General features: G+C 49.0%; 1 protein-coding gene and 1 long non-coding RNA gene across 6 annotated transcripts in view; one reads left to right on the top strand and one right to left on the bottom strand.

Annotated features, from left to right (window-relative positions):
• The window catches only part of LOC129388125 (uncharacterized), a 52,334-nt gene that overhangs the window by 14,072 nt on the left and 22,657 nt on the right, over positions 1-15,605 (bottom strand). The gene's annotated exons all lie outside the window — the stretch shown is intronic.
• The window catches only part of LOC126545130 (protein kinase C-binding protein NELL2-like), a 102,590-nt gene continuing 88,550 nt past the window's right edge, over positions 1,566-15,605 (top strand). For 2 of the 3 annotated variants that reach the window (XM_050192856.2, XM_050192854.2), the window contains exon 1: positions 1,627-1,734. Coding sequence is in view for 1 of the 3 variants with exons in the window: in XM_050192857.2 (XP_050048814.1) it covers positions 1,677-1,734 (58 nt within the window). In the remaining 2 variants the exon portion in view is untranslated. Of the gene's footprint in view, positions 1,735-15,605 lie in introns of all 3 variants that reach the window. The other variant, XM_050192857.2, reaches the window with a different exon arrangement.

The following is a 15,605-nucleotide window of genomic DNA, read 5'->3' as shown; positions in this document are numbered from 1 at the left end:
TGTCTTGAGAAATTCGGCACAGTTGGCCTACATCCGTTATTTATCTCCCAACTGCACACATAGCCACAGGTTCACATTGCCGCAGAGTTTGGACAGTTTAGTTGTCCTTTGCCATACTACGAGATGAGGCTGAGCAGGAGGTGGCCTGACAAATGCACAAAGCAAATGGAGTTTCGAGCTTGCAATTGCTGAACTGTTGTTGCATTAAAAACTGTACCATGTGTTGGAACATGTTCGTTAAAGCAGCAGCATGTGAGAAAATTCATATACCTTAGCTCCCGTGTACTACATTGTATTTCATTAGTTCATTTTCCCTCTCCTAAAAAAAAATCTTATGTATGCTGGTTTTGCTCTGGCTAACCTCTTCGCTTTTCCATGTTCCTTCTTCTTGACTCGTGTCCTGCAAATTCTGTAGAAGATGGCACATTAATTTTACTAGTGCTTGAGCTGCCAGTGTACTAAATCAAGCAGCTGCAGTTTAAAGTTTTACAAACTTGTGAAGTCCTGAAAAGCTGCCTTTGTGGTCGGATATGTTCAGCAAAAGCCGTCTCATTAACAACGATGATGATGGAATGTGGTTGGTTCTTTGTAGTGGCGAGCTTAGTTATGTCAGAGCCGTGAGTAAACTTCGAAAAGAAAAGCGAAGGTGGAGAAAGGGTGGTAAGAAGATGGGAGGGCACGAGGCACCAAGAGCGCATCGTATGTATTCTTTTTAACTTGCGCGTTTATTAAAAACGACAAAAGAGGTGCGAGTCTTTGCCCTCCGTCATACGTATCCCGCTGTTGCTACGTCCTCTCGACGTTTCGTGACTACGGCTGCCGCTGTGGGCCTGTGGCTGCTATACAGTTACAAGGAGATGATGTACTGGCGTTTGACACGCCCGATTACTACGAGCACGCCTAGTCTACGACACGCTGCGTGGGTGCGGCGCCGTAGAGGACACTTCGTGCTCAGAATTTGCTTAGCTAGCGGTCATCGACAAATGTGATGGGCAGTCTCCACTGGTCGATTTCCTACGACGCAAGCAGGAGCAAGTTGGTACAGCGCGCTTCCGCTACCACTCAAATTACCCGCTTCGTAGAGCATTCGCGCGTCGACAGGGTGCGCCACACGCACAAAGAGCCTGAAGCACTCGTAAGCTCATAGTGCGCAAATTTAATAGCAGTGCAAACTTTGCTCACCTTTGTACGAAACAAACTACTTCAGCAGTGCTCCAGAAAGTATACCTGTTGCTATAGCTTGCGATGCTTAACTCGGGTTAAATCTCTCTTGATTGTAATACTTGCGCACTTCTCGCACTGGCAGTAGGGCTTTTATTGCTAGCTCGAAGTATTAGGAACGTTTGGGTACCAATGGTACAAACGTCAGATTTCTCAGACCCTGAAGTTAACAAGCGAACAAGTTATGAAATAAGCCAATTTTTTTCTTATAATTTATAGTTAAATGATAGTCGCAACAAACGTAACCGATATTTTTGGTAGCGTTGAGCAGGTAGAGAGATGCACATCTGAAGCCTGAAACCAATAAAAGGCGATAAGCTGTGCGCGAGGAGTTGTACTACTGAGAGCTCTGCAAACTGTGGGAGGAGGCGGCAACCATCTTGGCGGCTGCCGCGGCGCGCGCGCTATGGAAAGGAGTGGAGCCCGCCGCGGCCCGTCTGCAGCCCGATGAGGACATGCGTCTGCGGCTGTTCACGCTACTGTCCGTCGACTTGCTGCTGCTTAACGTGACCGGTAAGTCCTCTTATTGCAGCTGAGAAGGAACACTCGATCGGTAACTGGTTGTAAGCTGCGTGTTTTGTTTCTCCTTCGCGGCAAGGCCTGTGGGGCTTGCGGCACGATCGACGCCGGAGCGGCACAAGGCTCGACCCGTTTTACTTGTGCACTTGTTGTGACGCGAACACTGGCGCATCCAAGAAGTCGCGAACGCCTACATTTATTGACTGACGAAGAGCGACGTTCAGGTCGTCTAGGCAGAAACTAAAACAAGAAAACCAATCGAGAGCTTCGTCCTTGCAACGGTGGCTTCACTGCACCACACCTACCGCGTGGGTCGTGACGTCATGCTCGCACTGAAACCGATGGGCAGAGCTTTGAAGGTGCATATCCCGAGACAGCACGATGTTGTGCGTTCCTGTACCGAAAATGCCTCTCTTTCCTCTTTTTGCATTTGTGTAGATTTGTAAAAGGAAAGTTCGGTAGTGCCGTTAAAACGCAGCTTTAGTGCGTGCTTCACAACTGTCCACGTATGTTTTTAGGCCGTCTCCAATACTAACTTTGCCGCTGTATATTGACCACTGTTTCCATTATCCTTGTACTCTTTGTCACGTTCACCGGGTAATATGCTTACACCGTGTTCACATGCCAGTAAAAAGAAAGAAAAAAGAAAACGAAGTATTAGGCTGACGAAAGTGTTGCCAACGAAACAATCGGACGCAGCGCGACAGTCGCTTCCTTGTGTTCACATATAAGAACAGTCCATATACGTTTCGTGCTTCGAGCAGTGGGGGAGGTAGACGTACTACATCATTACGGGCACGTGTTGTGACATTTGTTCTTCTACCTTTTATAGCATGACAGCGAATGGAAACAAACCTTTTGGGGGAACGACCGCGCCATTCTTGAAGACCCCGCGCTGCCTTTCTCTCTCTCTTTTTTTTTTTTTTTCCTCTCTGAAGTGGCGCGCGAACAATGCGGCTTTCTCTTGCCACCGCAAACAAAGCACAATCGATATGCGGAGGCAAAAAAGCCGGCGCTGCCGAGAATCGTTCGTAGAGCACTCTTGCTAGATGAGCACACAAATGCTGCACACCACCGCGAGAGCCGCAAGGAAGGAACGGGCGGGGGCGGCCAGAGCTCGGCGTGCAAATATGTTGTCTGCCGCCCGAGCGAACGCAGCGTAGCCTCCGAGCTCGTGGCACATGCTCCGCGTCCAGCGCTAGTCGACGCAGCTGATCCGTGGGGCCCGGCAGAATTGCGCTGGTGATTTTAATACATTTGCTGAGTATCAGGCTAGATAAGTCATTGCCGACGTCTTTGCCATTTTATAAATAAAGTTCTCTCTCTGTCTTTAACAGGTACGTTTGCAATTATAAGAGACATCGATGCCATGGAGATCAAAAAAAAAAAAAAAAGCGCATACATACGTGCATATGCCTCCGGGCCTTGAAAGGTAAAATAAATGAACGAAATATCCATTCTCCCAGACCCGAAGGCAGCTCAGAGAGAGAACCGCTTTTCAAGTCTCTTTTTTTTTTAAATTTTAAATGGCGGTTAAGTAATAAAAGTCTCAACTCGGTGTGCACGCTGTTGACATAAATTCGAACGCGAGCAAGATGAAAACGGCTATGGAGTGTGTTGTCACGTTTACAAGTTCGCCGTCATTTGTGGCCGTCCGTGGCTTAATTTAGGCTCAAAAACGTACGTCTGGGAGCTTATTTTACACGGCACTCCCACGTAATTACGCGTAAAAGGTGTATTGATCGTTCTTTTTTTTCTTCGCGTTTCCATTTATGCTGATAGTACTAGGAGAAAGCAACCGTTTCGTCACATTTCTTGTCGTAAGAACCGCTTTTCTTTATCTAAACAAAGAAATGAAGGTTTTATGGTATGTATAAGTTCTCACGTTGATGCCGCATCCTGGATTTATTCGAAACTTACTTCACGTGGGTTTTTCGTCGTCTGTGACGATACAACGATCTGAATAAATTTGGTCTCAATTTTCACAAAAGATAGAGGGGGGGGGAGGGAGCTAACGGCGAGGATATATTTCATACAATGGCGCTTGAATGAAACTTGGTCCTCAATAAATGTTTTACGTCATCGGTCCCGAGTTAACACGGAGGAAGGGAAAATATAGGAGTGAGCATTACGTCACGCAGCCAGCCTTGGCAAGCGAGCACTCCGTGAAGCCACAGTGGTGGCCCAACACGTGACCTCTTGCGTCGAGATCATGGGGCGAGAATCGAGATTTGCTGAGGCGTTTGGTACCCGGTAGCTATGCCAGTAGTTTTTATTTGGCGCGCGTTTGTTCGGCTGCCCTGCCGCGGCTCTGCCTGCAGAGCGGGAACACTAAAACCAACTGCGCACTTTGACGTGCGATTGCATGTTGGTCCACTACTGGCCCACCAGGTTCGGCTTCAATCGCATTCTAGCCGATTCGTCCGTCTGTCGCTTGTACGCCAAAAACTCCTCCGGCGCAAGCCCATGCGCATGCGCAAAAAAAAAAAAAAAAAGGTGGCGCGCGATTGGCTGCGCCAGCAGAGACGTCGTTGCTCACCGTCGCAGCCGAGCGCGCGTGCTGCATTTTCACTCCGGCTCCGAAATGAGTGGACCACGCGTCAAACGTACTGCTGAGGAGCAGCAGCTTTCGATCAGCAACGTCGCGGTCAGAACCGGAAACGAGCTCGTCTACACGCCGTGGCGATGCTGGAGCCCGGGCGGAAGAACAGGCTCGTGCAACCGAGCGCAAGCAGCAACGGCATACCGAGAATCCAGCAGTCTACCAAGCCGTCGTTTAATGAACTGGGATTAACCCAGTGATAAACACCGGGCCCGCACGTTTCAGATTCGCTGGTTAATCAGCTTTACGAAGTGCTTGGGCGGTGATTTTTTTTCCTTCCTCCATGCGAGTTAAGTTTAAAAAAGATTATAAGCAATTTGCATCATAATATACAAGAGGCCGCACGGGGGTATACGCTTCGTGTCACGAATCCACCCAAGACTGACTTGATAAGATTAACGCGAGAACGTCAATTTTTATTTGCGTATTCAGTGCGTATGTGTGTGTGTGTGTGTGTGTGTGTGTTGGGGGAGGGAGGAGTTGGAGGCTTGCACCTTAAGATTTCATCTGGTTTCACGTCCCTAAACTACAGATTGGGTTTACAAGGGACGCCATAATGTAAGGCTCCGGAATAGTTTTGGCCGCCTGTCGACGTGCACCCAATGCACGGTATACGCGAGCGTCTTTCTTTTCATTATGCAAAAAAGGTGAGGCGTGCAGACAGCTCAGCTTTCTCTCGTTCTTTCTTTTCCTTTCTTTTTATTTTCTGCATTCCGCCCCCATCGGAATGCGACCTCGCCGCGGCCGAGGATCGTACCCGCGTCCTCGTGCTTAGCGACACACCATGGATGGATGGATTGATGGATGGATGTTATGAGTGTCCCCTTTGGAACGGGGCGGTGGGTTGCGCCACCAAGCTCTTGCTATCATACGGCCTAATGTCCTACCTACGTTAAACAAGGAAAAAAAAATAGAAAACGCCACAGCCGCCCCAACAGAGCCACACCGGCCGGTTCGTGCGACTCACACGCCGCCTGCTTAGCGCGCCGCTTGCGCGATCTTCAAAACGAGGCTTCCGGATGATCCATCGCAAATCATGTCGCGTGTTCTGGGACCGCTTCTTCGCAATGGAAACCTTCGGGGGGGGGGGGGGGGGGGTGAGGTAAGAAACAAACAATAAAGAGCGAGAGAAAAGCGTGCGCGCGTCGCCGCTCCTTCGGGGCATTCCTCGTCATCGGCGGAGCGCGACAGAACGCATGCGCGACCGCGACGACGAGCCGTTTATACGAGAGCCGGGCCCGACAGCTTCTGTGCTTCTCGGTATTCCTTCGTCTGGTGCCTCCTTGAGGGACGCCACGTGCGCTACAGCGCGTCGCGCGCGCCATTTCTGTGCACGCGAGCGGCGGGCCTCTTTTTTTTTTTTTTTTCTTGCATTCTTTTTCCAGCGAAGCGTCGGCGTTACCGTGCGACATCTGTATCGAGTGAATAAATAAATAGATTGGTAAATAGATCAATAAATCCTTCGGCGCTATTACGTGCTTGCGCTGTGGGGGCTCAGCAGCGCTCGTGAACGCTCTGCCATGGGAACGTGCAGACGCGCGAGTTCAATTTATCCCTCGTACTATCCTGTCAGCAAACTTGAACCGCGATATGTCCGAGTCTGACCAACGCCCTGTTTGACGGCCGCCAGCCGAGAGGAGGGTCCGAAACTATTTAATAGCAGAAGGTTTGCGTTGGGCCCCCGATGACCCCTCCCCCGTGTTTAGGCTCTCGTCTGAGGAGTCCCGAAGAGTCGTATCAAAAGGGTGCGTCGCGTGCGGTATGGTCGTTCCGAGCGCTCAGTTCCGACCCAAAGAGCAGGGCCACGTGACTGCTACGGTCTCTCCGATTGGCCCAAATTGCCGCGATTACCAAATTTAACAGAATGGCGGAATCTGGCGATGCCCAGAACAGCACCCCGGGTTGGGTATCTCGAAGAGGTAGACTTAGCGGGGTGTTTCCCGCACAACCGAGGAGCGAAGCGGGAAAGCACGAGCAGCAGATGCGACGTCAGCGTTTAGGGAGGAGGAACTTGGCGTTTAGGGCCGCTGGCTTATACGCCCCAAATGACGTTCGTATATAGGTTGAGTGCGGCCCTAAAGGAGATTCACCAACGTTTGGGAGATCGTAGAAACGGACGTAGACGCGTTGCCCGTGAAGACGTCGAGAATCTTCGCGTCTACCATTTCCCACAGTGCGTGGAAAGCTCAAGAAATATGTATATTGTTTGTTGATATGGCGACTTCCGGAGAAGCATTTAATCTGCAGATGGCCTCATTACGAAATCGTACAGACATAAGTTTGATGTCTGACTTTCGCGAAGGAAAACTAGCTCAGGAATTCGACGAGTGCGGAAACTGCGGTGGGAACACGACACTCGCGCAGAAATGTGTTGTCCAGCGCTGAGAAAAAAAAAAAAAAAGCCTGGGAGTCACAATGGCTCAGCTTTCGACCTTCCTGCCACAAAGAAAGTGTAATTACGAGAGATGCTATATATATATATATATATATATATATATATATATATATATATATATATAGTAGGAAGCTAGACAAAGCTCTGCAATAAACGGGCTCACAGTAACGAGGGAAATCCATAGCCTTAAAAGGACGTCTTGTTGGGCGAGTTGGTCACAATTCATCTTGGGTAGTAGGCGCGAAAACACACACGACACAAGGCGCTCTGTCCCGTCTCCTTCCTTGTGTCGTGTGTGTTTTCGCGCCTAGTACCCAAGATGCATTCTTAGCTATCTGTTTGTCCCCGCGTGCTGTGTCTTGTTATGGCGCGCACTTTCTGCACTGCATGGTGCTGGGTGTCGAGAACGACTGGTTTCGGAGAACGGGCCAGTCAACACATCTGTGTCGCCGTGAATGGGAGTTTTGAGGCTGATGTTTAAATAGGTGCACGGACGCGTGCCACATAGTGTCGTGTTGCAGTAGACTGACATCACGTTTAGGGGCGCTTGAGTTGCAGCCCGACGATGCATATGTCGGGCGACGTTCCCGCTCGTGCCGCTGGCTATCGCCTGCAGTACACGTCAGTTTCTCGTGCGCCGCAAGGGGGGCGTGGAAGTTTCGTCGCACCGATGGACCTCATCGTCACCGCCGTCGTCTTCTGCGTGTCGGCGTCGGGATGCCGCGCGGCTCACTTGGCCCAGACCGGCGCGGCGTGCGAGCCCCTTTTCCCAAACATCGGCAGCGGGGGAGTCTAATTTTGGCCGCCTCCGAGGAGTTCGAGTCGACGGCAACTCGGGCGCGGGGAAAACTTTCTCTGCGGAATGCCGCGACGGTGGCGAGCACGAGCAGCCGCCGCCGCCGCGTTCACCCTTGGGCCCAGAGATCCGCGCCGCGCGCGAGAAGAAGGGCGCGGGTGCGAGCGCGTCTCGCCGCTCTCATCCAAATTGACTGCCGCCGGCGGCCGACGCGCCGCCAGCTTCATCAACCCCGGCCAGGGGCGGGGTTCTGCCTTCTTTCGCGTCCCCTTTTTTACCTCTTTCGCCCTCTTCTTTTCATCTTCTGTCTGCGTTTCCTTGCATTCGTTATGTTTATTTTTTTTTTTCGCTTCGCCTCTTTGACTTGGGAAGGGAGGCGTGCGTCTGGAGTCTGGAGCTTCAGTTGATCTGCGAGTTGTCCTTTTCAGGCTTCCCTCGGGAGCTGCTGCTGCCATGTAGCGCTCATGCTTAGAGGGAGGAAAAGAGAGAAGCGGGGAGCGAAGGCAGGGCGCTTATTTCTCGTGATGCTTGAGAGGCTGTTCCGACGCGTGTCTCCGTTTATTATTATTTTTCCCTTTTCGCGCGCTCTTGAAGCGGCAGGGGAAGCATCGATTTTTTCGCGCACGATGGGACGGCCAACGGATGCTGTAGACCCGATTGTTTTAAGACCGACTTTGCAGAACCGACAACAGGTGGACGCCAGTGAGTGGACGAGAGGGAGAGCGAGGCTCTTGAATGAATCCCGACTGAGTCTACTTTGCCACTTTGGCACGCATAGCACGAGCAGTGTGCTACTCTGGGGAAGTGCTCCGGATGGCAGTGACGCGCTACTCCAGCGTCTGTTCAGGGAGCGGGTGTGCGCAGAGCGCGCATGCGCCTCTGCCGCTTCTGTGCCGTTCCTGCGTTTCAAAACTCCTCCACAGTTTTGGAAGCCAGGACAACGAGAAAACGAACACGAACGAGATGGCCGGGCCTACCAACAATTCGCTTCATTGTGATCTCTTTATGAAGAAAAAAAAACGCTATTGTTTCGAGAGTTTTCGTCATTAACGTTTATTTTCCCGATGTTCTATCCTCGAGGACAGCGCCGCATAGTTATGGATCCAAAACTATGCGGCGCTGTTTTCCAGCAATGTTGCAATTACCATCCGTAATATATATATATATATATATATATATATATATATATATATATATATATATATATATATATATATATATATATATATATATATATATATATATATATATATATATCAACTTCATTTCGGTTACATGCATCTTGTTTGAAATACTAACTTCCTTCCGTTTCCATACTGTGCAGCGTTATCCACCGCATTAAAGGTTGTTCAGCGTGAATGGTTTCTCCTCGTCACACGGTATACATACCGGTGGCATTTCATTTTCCGTTTTTTTTCTTTTTCCAATTGTTCCACCCCAACTGGATTCTGTTCGCCGCCTTTCCTTCGACGCCGCTGTCGACCGTTGAACCGAGATGCTTGAACCGTGGACCCCCCTCGTCTTCAATTGTGCTGTCTTCTCAATTCTCATAAATGATTTTCCGTGTTCGGAGCATGCGCATTCTGCTTTGCTTCTCGTAGACCTCAGACTTCATTGCTTTGTAAATTTCCTGCCCTCTGCGCTCCGACTTGGCTCCACCACTTGCACGGCTTCGTCGTCGCAGGGATCAATGTCACCGGCGTGATTCCCAAGGCGCTTGCTCGCTCGTTGCTGCCGCGGAACCTTGATGGCGCCTCTTCGAGGATTCCTTCGTGCTCGTTTCCATCCTTGATCAGCCGGACGTGCACAACCTCCGTCACACTTAACGCGAACAACCCTTTTTTCTCCGGTGGATGGTGTCGGAGATTTGCGGTCGGGTTGCCTTGAAACTGCTAGCTTTAATGCGTCTTCCTTCCAATTAAGGCTTTGCGTGTTTGCTCCTTAGAGCTTGCGTTCCTTATAACGAAGCTGTTTGACTAAAACAAAATTAAGATCAGAATTAAAACCTCTTGATTGTTTTGGTTAGATCTTGCTGCGGCTGTATTCTGGGGCTGCATTTCCGCGTAAGGCTCCTTAAGAACTTCGTGGCCATAGTCGGTGCTTACTGAATGACTTATAATTACCGCTGAAGAGCCTATAGGTCTGGAACACACGAAACAATGAAGCAGCCTGTGCGTCGCCCCCCCCCCCCCCTCCCCCTGTAATGTCATTCATGCGGCTTCGTGACTCCCCTCTTCTTGAACGAAAAAACCAGTCAAAAACACAAAGGACAAGAGGAGAGGTTCACACCACAACAACCAGTCGTTGTGGTGTGAACCTCTCCTCTTGTCCTTTGTGTTTTTGACTGGTCTTTTCGTTCAAATATGTACCAACTGGCCCAGATTTCAATCCTTGCCCTGTTCTATTTATTTATTTATTTATTTATTTAAAGGTACATCACAGGCTCCGGTCGGAGCATGGAGTGATGGGGGATTATACGATAAAATACGTGATGACCATGAACAAGAACAAAGAAAAGTAACAGTAAGCAGAACAAAGAAATCCATCATTATACAGTCTTAGTTTGTAAAATTAGTATATAAGCGCTCACGGAAATGTTCACGGTTAGTGATGGAAACAATGGCATCTGGAAGATCGTTTCAATGTGCGATGGCTTGTGGCAAAGCCGAGGAATTGAAAGCTTTAGTTTTACCAAATATGATGTGTCTTCACTAAAACAGCGTTTTAGTTCACTTTTGGTCGACGTTCGATCACGATTTCGATCGTATCGCCGTTACTCCGCGCTATTTGGATATCGTGCAAAAAATTTTAACTGCAGCCGACGGATGCGATAACGCTCAGCACCCGAACTGTATACGCGCGCAAGCAATACGGCGACGTGGCGCCCGCTTACTCACTTGCGTCGGACGTCGTGCGCGCGGATTCAGTTGGTAAGTTTGCGGTAATTCAGTTTACAGTTTGCGTGATAGGCGGCGCCGAGTGAATGGATATGTTTTCCGTGGCGACGGAACTCGCCGTAGCGCAAAGCCAAGTCCGACGTGCATACCGGTTTATATATAGTCGCAAGCAAACGCGATTGACCTTGGCGCGCTATTATATATACGGGCAGGAAGGCGCCCCCCCCCCCCCCCTCGCAGCGCGGGGCTGACGTCCAAGCTCTTGGCGTTCGCTAATGGACGCACCGTGACACGCGACGGCGTTTTCCTCGGCGGAGTCGTCCTCGTCCCGCTCGCCATCGTGGGCTGAAGCTTCCGCTTTCCGCGCTTACTCGAACCCTGCCGTGCAGTGTGTGCGTGCTGGCTTGCACCGACAAACTCGCGCAGCGTGTTTATAGTTTGCTTAAATGGACGCTAAATAGAAATATACGCGGAACAGTGTAAGCAGATCACCCTTCTACAATTTATATTAAAAATAAAAGAGGGAGTTTGGCTCTTATTTTATTCCAGTAACCAGGGAGATGGTTAAGGCGGGTTTTGAGAGGCCCCGAAATTATCGCTGTGGTGATCTGTATATACTGGTTAGAGCACAAATTTCGTGTATGTCAATATATGCATATGCTAAAGTGTATATATAACACGTTAGTACTATTATATGTCAGCGATGTGATTGATTCACGCGCAGAGTTAAGTGAACACTGCATGATTGCCGCCGCTGTGACCCATCAAAACCCCTCCAGACAATAATTCCTAACTGCGGCTCTGCCAGTGATCAACCGCTACACTATATGACGCTCCCACTGTCTGGTCCCGTACGTGTACATAAATAGCCAAAAATTTGGGCGTGGACACAGCCGTCGCCGTAGCTAAATTGATGGTAGAGCATCGCACGCGTACGGAGGATGTTGGTTCTGCTCCCACCGGCGGCAAGTTGTCTTTTCGTCCACTTTCTTACCCTAGCATTTCGGTTAAATGCTTTCCCTTGTTTCGTTATCGGTCGGCTTCACAAAGCTGTAGCGCTTGCACTGCATCGTTTTCCGCTGTTCTGAACAGCGCTACAACCGCAGGCGACACACACACACGCCTGTTTCTTGCGTGCACCGGGGTGGATGGCGTGAGTGCGCGTTTAGTTTCGTAAGGGACGACTATGCACTGTTTTCTTCGGGGATCGAACGCGACGCGTAACGCCTTGTGGCCGGCTGTCTGAGTTTGCGAGCGACCCCACTGCATGGCTCTGCAGTGCCTCCGCGGGGAGTTCGCGGCACAATGCTACAGCCACGAGAGCTGCCGCTGCCTGACAGATGACGGCTCGCCGCTGCAGTGCGGGGCGATCGTGTGTACGCGGTCGTGCAGCGGCGCAGAAAAAGAGAGTGGCCTCCTTGTCATTCAGGGCGGCGGCAAAGTGGGTCGCACTCACGTACTGATGGGATTGGGCGGTGGCGGAGACGTTCGTCGCTGGGGATCAATACGTGCTCGCTGGCAACCAAAAAAGGCCCAAAGGCACTCGGTGGGGCCGAGCAGGCACATTGGAGTTCTTTTGTTTTCTTCATTCGTCCTACGCGTTCGTCCTTTCCCAGCTCTGGTGTCCAACGGGTTGACGAAACACTGTTTCGTCTCGAGCACCCCTAGTCGATGGAGTGTGTAGTTAGCCATCGACCGTCGTCCTAGATACCGGTTGTTGCACGGTACTCGTCGCTGAAGCGGTTAGCCCTTATGCCTTAATACGGAGCGAAGGGGCATTTTATCAGACTTCGTTGTGGTGCCTCGTAACATCAGATGGGAAAGAAAAAGAAAAGAAAGGTGCGTGTGTGACGGGGGGAGAGGGCGTCTTCTACAAACACAGTGCAGGCGTTGCCTCCTAAGTCTTTGTTTTATAATTGAAATGAAAATTCATTAAACATGGCGAGCTGTCGTCAAACTAAGAAATAGTTTCTCGAGTACACGCCTGATGTGAGCCACTTAAGTTTCACTACCGTCATTATTTCTCGCTTACATTTCGTTTACTTGGCATCCCCAGTGAACAGTAGTGTTCTATCCTTATAATCGATATACCTTTCGACCATACTGCTCCTAATTGTATACGCAGTAGTAATTTTGTATTAGTAGCCTGATGCTTGTGGTCGATGACTCGGTATACGCGTAACTCGACAACAGCAACGGTCCTTATGCCTTGAAGCCACGAGGCAGCACGCGATGGCTTATCGGTTAGCTGCGCGCTCCTTAAAATAATGTGCCACATCCGCCGCCGTGACCGCACCTGGCGCTGGCTAACACTCCTACAGGGCTAGATGTAGTAGTAGTACGTAGGCACAAATGCATGAGAAGTTGCACGGGAGAAGTTGTTGCCGCTGTGGGTTAATGGCGGAGCATCGCAAGCATGCAATCACGAAGATGCGGGTTCGACTCCCACCACCGGCAAGTTGTCTTTCATCCACTTTCATTTCTGTTTTCCTTATTTATATATTTCAAGTAAAATGGGCAGTTAATTCTTGCTACGCTTTCCTTGGTTTCCTTCTCTGTTGGCTTCATGAGGCGGTGCGGGAAGTGTTCACGAACGAAATTAGGACCGTAAGTAGCGGTGTGCAGAAGTGTAGACTATTTCCCTGCGGTTAGAAAACAAGCAAAACAAAAATGACTCACTTTTTTTGCAGCCCTGAGTGATTTACTGGGACGAGCAGTTAACTTGAAGAAGTTGTTATTGCTGGCTTCGCTTGTCTCACTGCTCTTGCAGGGGGGCTCGTTTTCACTCCGGCGTTTGCATGCGCGCTCGGACTCGGTGCCTCGCCGATTCTCGCGCGGCAGTTCTGGACAAGATTTTGCTGCTGCCGGCCTTCGACTGCTCCATCTCTGGTACTTAATTACGCCAATTAAGACCGTCTCTAATTCGTAATTTGCAAACTGTGCCGTCAGATGATCGATTCCGAAACTTATTTCCGTATCTCTTCCCGTTCGCCCAGAAGTGCTGCCCAAATTTGGCGAAATGAGCGTGATGATACGTTACGTTATTACAGACCAATCCAGTTAATTCCAGTTAATCCAGGTTAATTACAGACCAATCCAGTTTTGTAGGACTTTTTTACCGCAGTAATTTGCGAAGCTTCACAGGTAGTTCAGAGAGCCTTTCAGGCACGGTGGTTACATAAAGCCATATTTCTTTCGTGTAATGATGACCAAAAATCCTATTTTATATGAAAGTAATAATAATTCTAATACACGGCGCGTTTTTAGTTTCTCTTAGTTTTTTATAGTGAATAATATTTGTTTTTTGTTTTGTTGGTAGAATCATTGTTATGGCCATCGAAAGTTTACAACTTATAAAATGTGTCGCAGCTGCCGCTCCGTCATAAAAGGAGCTGGTACATTATGGTTGCATATCTACGTATAGATCACTGACGTTTGCTTATACATCTGGCTGGTCTCATTGCGTGCACCTGTTAAAATTTGCATTGTCGGTGTAAATGAAAATTCACTATATTCTGGGGTTTCGCTTACCAGATCCATGACTTGATTATAAGGCACGCCGTATAGTGGGCTTCTACGCGCACACAATGCACTGTATACACGCACGTTGAATGGCGTATGGAGTGAAATACCAAACCATACGTAGAGACTTTTGGCTTGTCCGTACACGCGGAAAAAACGACAGTGAAAAAGACAAACAAGAACAAAATAAATAGAATAAATAGAAAATTTATTTGAACGGGAATTGCGGGTATTATTTTATTGATATTCTTTTTCCCCGTGTGCGCTGAAATACAGCTTTTTCTTGATTTTAACGAAATCGGTCCCTATAGGATTGAGTGAAAATATTGCCATGAATAATGTGAGTGAAATTAATTTTGTTCGCTTATTTACTATCCTCAATTAGCATTTCTTTGAAGCTTCACTACCGATACGTAAGCGTAGCTTATATGCGCGAGCCAAGGTAGTCTTATTTTCTGCAGAAGATTGAGCTGCTCGCAAGGTGAGTCTTGCAACTGCGAGCATGGCTGTATACACTGGTAGCATCGATGCTCGGACGTGTCGCCTAGGCGAGGTGTCTCGCCGCTTTCCCTAGATGCTCTGTGCAGCGCAATTATCTACGCTTGTTACGATCTGTTACAACCGCATCGCAGCATTGGATTATTTCGTACTCTCCAAAAGCTGCAGACGCGAGAGGATCACAAGTGGCCTCCACTGTAGGGAGTGGACTATGTGTTTGTCTCGGTAGAATGACGGGGGAGAAAGGCCCATCGACAGAAAATGTTGGCGAAACTACAAAAAAGGGGGAGAAGCGGAAGACCGCAGAAAACATAAACGGTATGCCAGTAAAAGAGTCGTGCCTTCGTTTTTTTTTTTTTCGTTTACAGTGTGTACGTAATAGCCGTCAGGAAACATAATCTTACCAGAGACGTGTACAGGTATGACAGTATACACGTAGGAGAGTACGTAGAGAATAGAGGCAATCACAAACAGCGCTGGCGAAGAAAGCTTCGCTTTACATAAAAACATATGTATTCCCAAGTGTTAATTATCTAAATTCAAGCTAGGTAGAGACGAACGCAATGAATATATATTTAGACCTTTGAGCTTAGTGCATAAGAATTACGTTCGCGAAGAAATTATTATTCCATTATTATTTGGGTTTTATTAGTGAGCGTGATGCACCCCCCTCGCCTTCTCGTAGTATACCCAGTGTAAGCCGTATTTCGAAAGAAACTGTAATAGAAGGAGAGATACAGTGCTTGAGAGAGAGAGACAGACTGAAGGACATGCAGGCAGGTTAACCAGGTTGCACCTAATTTGCTACCCTGCACCAGGGGAGGGAGGGAATATGAAGATAAAGAGAAGGGAATAATAGAGGGGATACGCCCGCAAAAGCTTTCACTGCACGTTCGAAGGCGGTCACAGTGGCCAGTCGTATTTAAAAAAAAAAAAAAAAAAGAACGCACCGTGTCTATAGTGGTTTTCAACTGCAGACTGACGTTGGATTCCCATTACCTTGGTGTCTGGGATCGCTCTGTCGTCCAACCAATCGGCTTAGGGTAGCTCGCAGAGACTGTCGTGTTAGTTCTTCCTCAAAAGAAGGGCAGTGACAGACGGTGTGTTCTCTGGTCACACCACAAGTACAGAATTTGCACGAGGAACCGACAGTCT

The sequence above is a fragment of the Dermacentor andersoni genome, chromosome 10 (genome assembly GCF_023375885.2).
Source record: "Dermacentor andersoni chromosome 10, qqDerAnde1_hic_scaffold, whole genome shotgun sequence".
Classification (NCBI taxonomy): domain Eukaryota; kingdom Metazoa; phylum Arthropoda; class Arachnida; order Ixodida; family Ixodidae; genus Dermacentor; species Dermacentor andersoni.
This window is presented reverse-complemented; position numbering and strand designations above follow the sequence as displayed.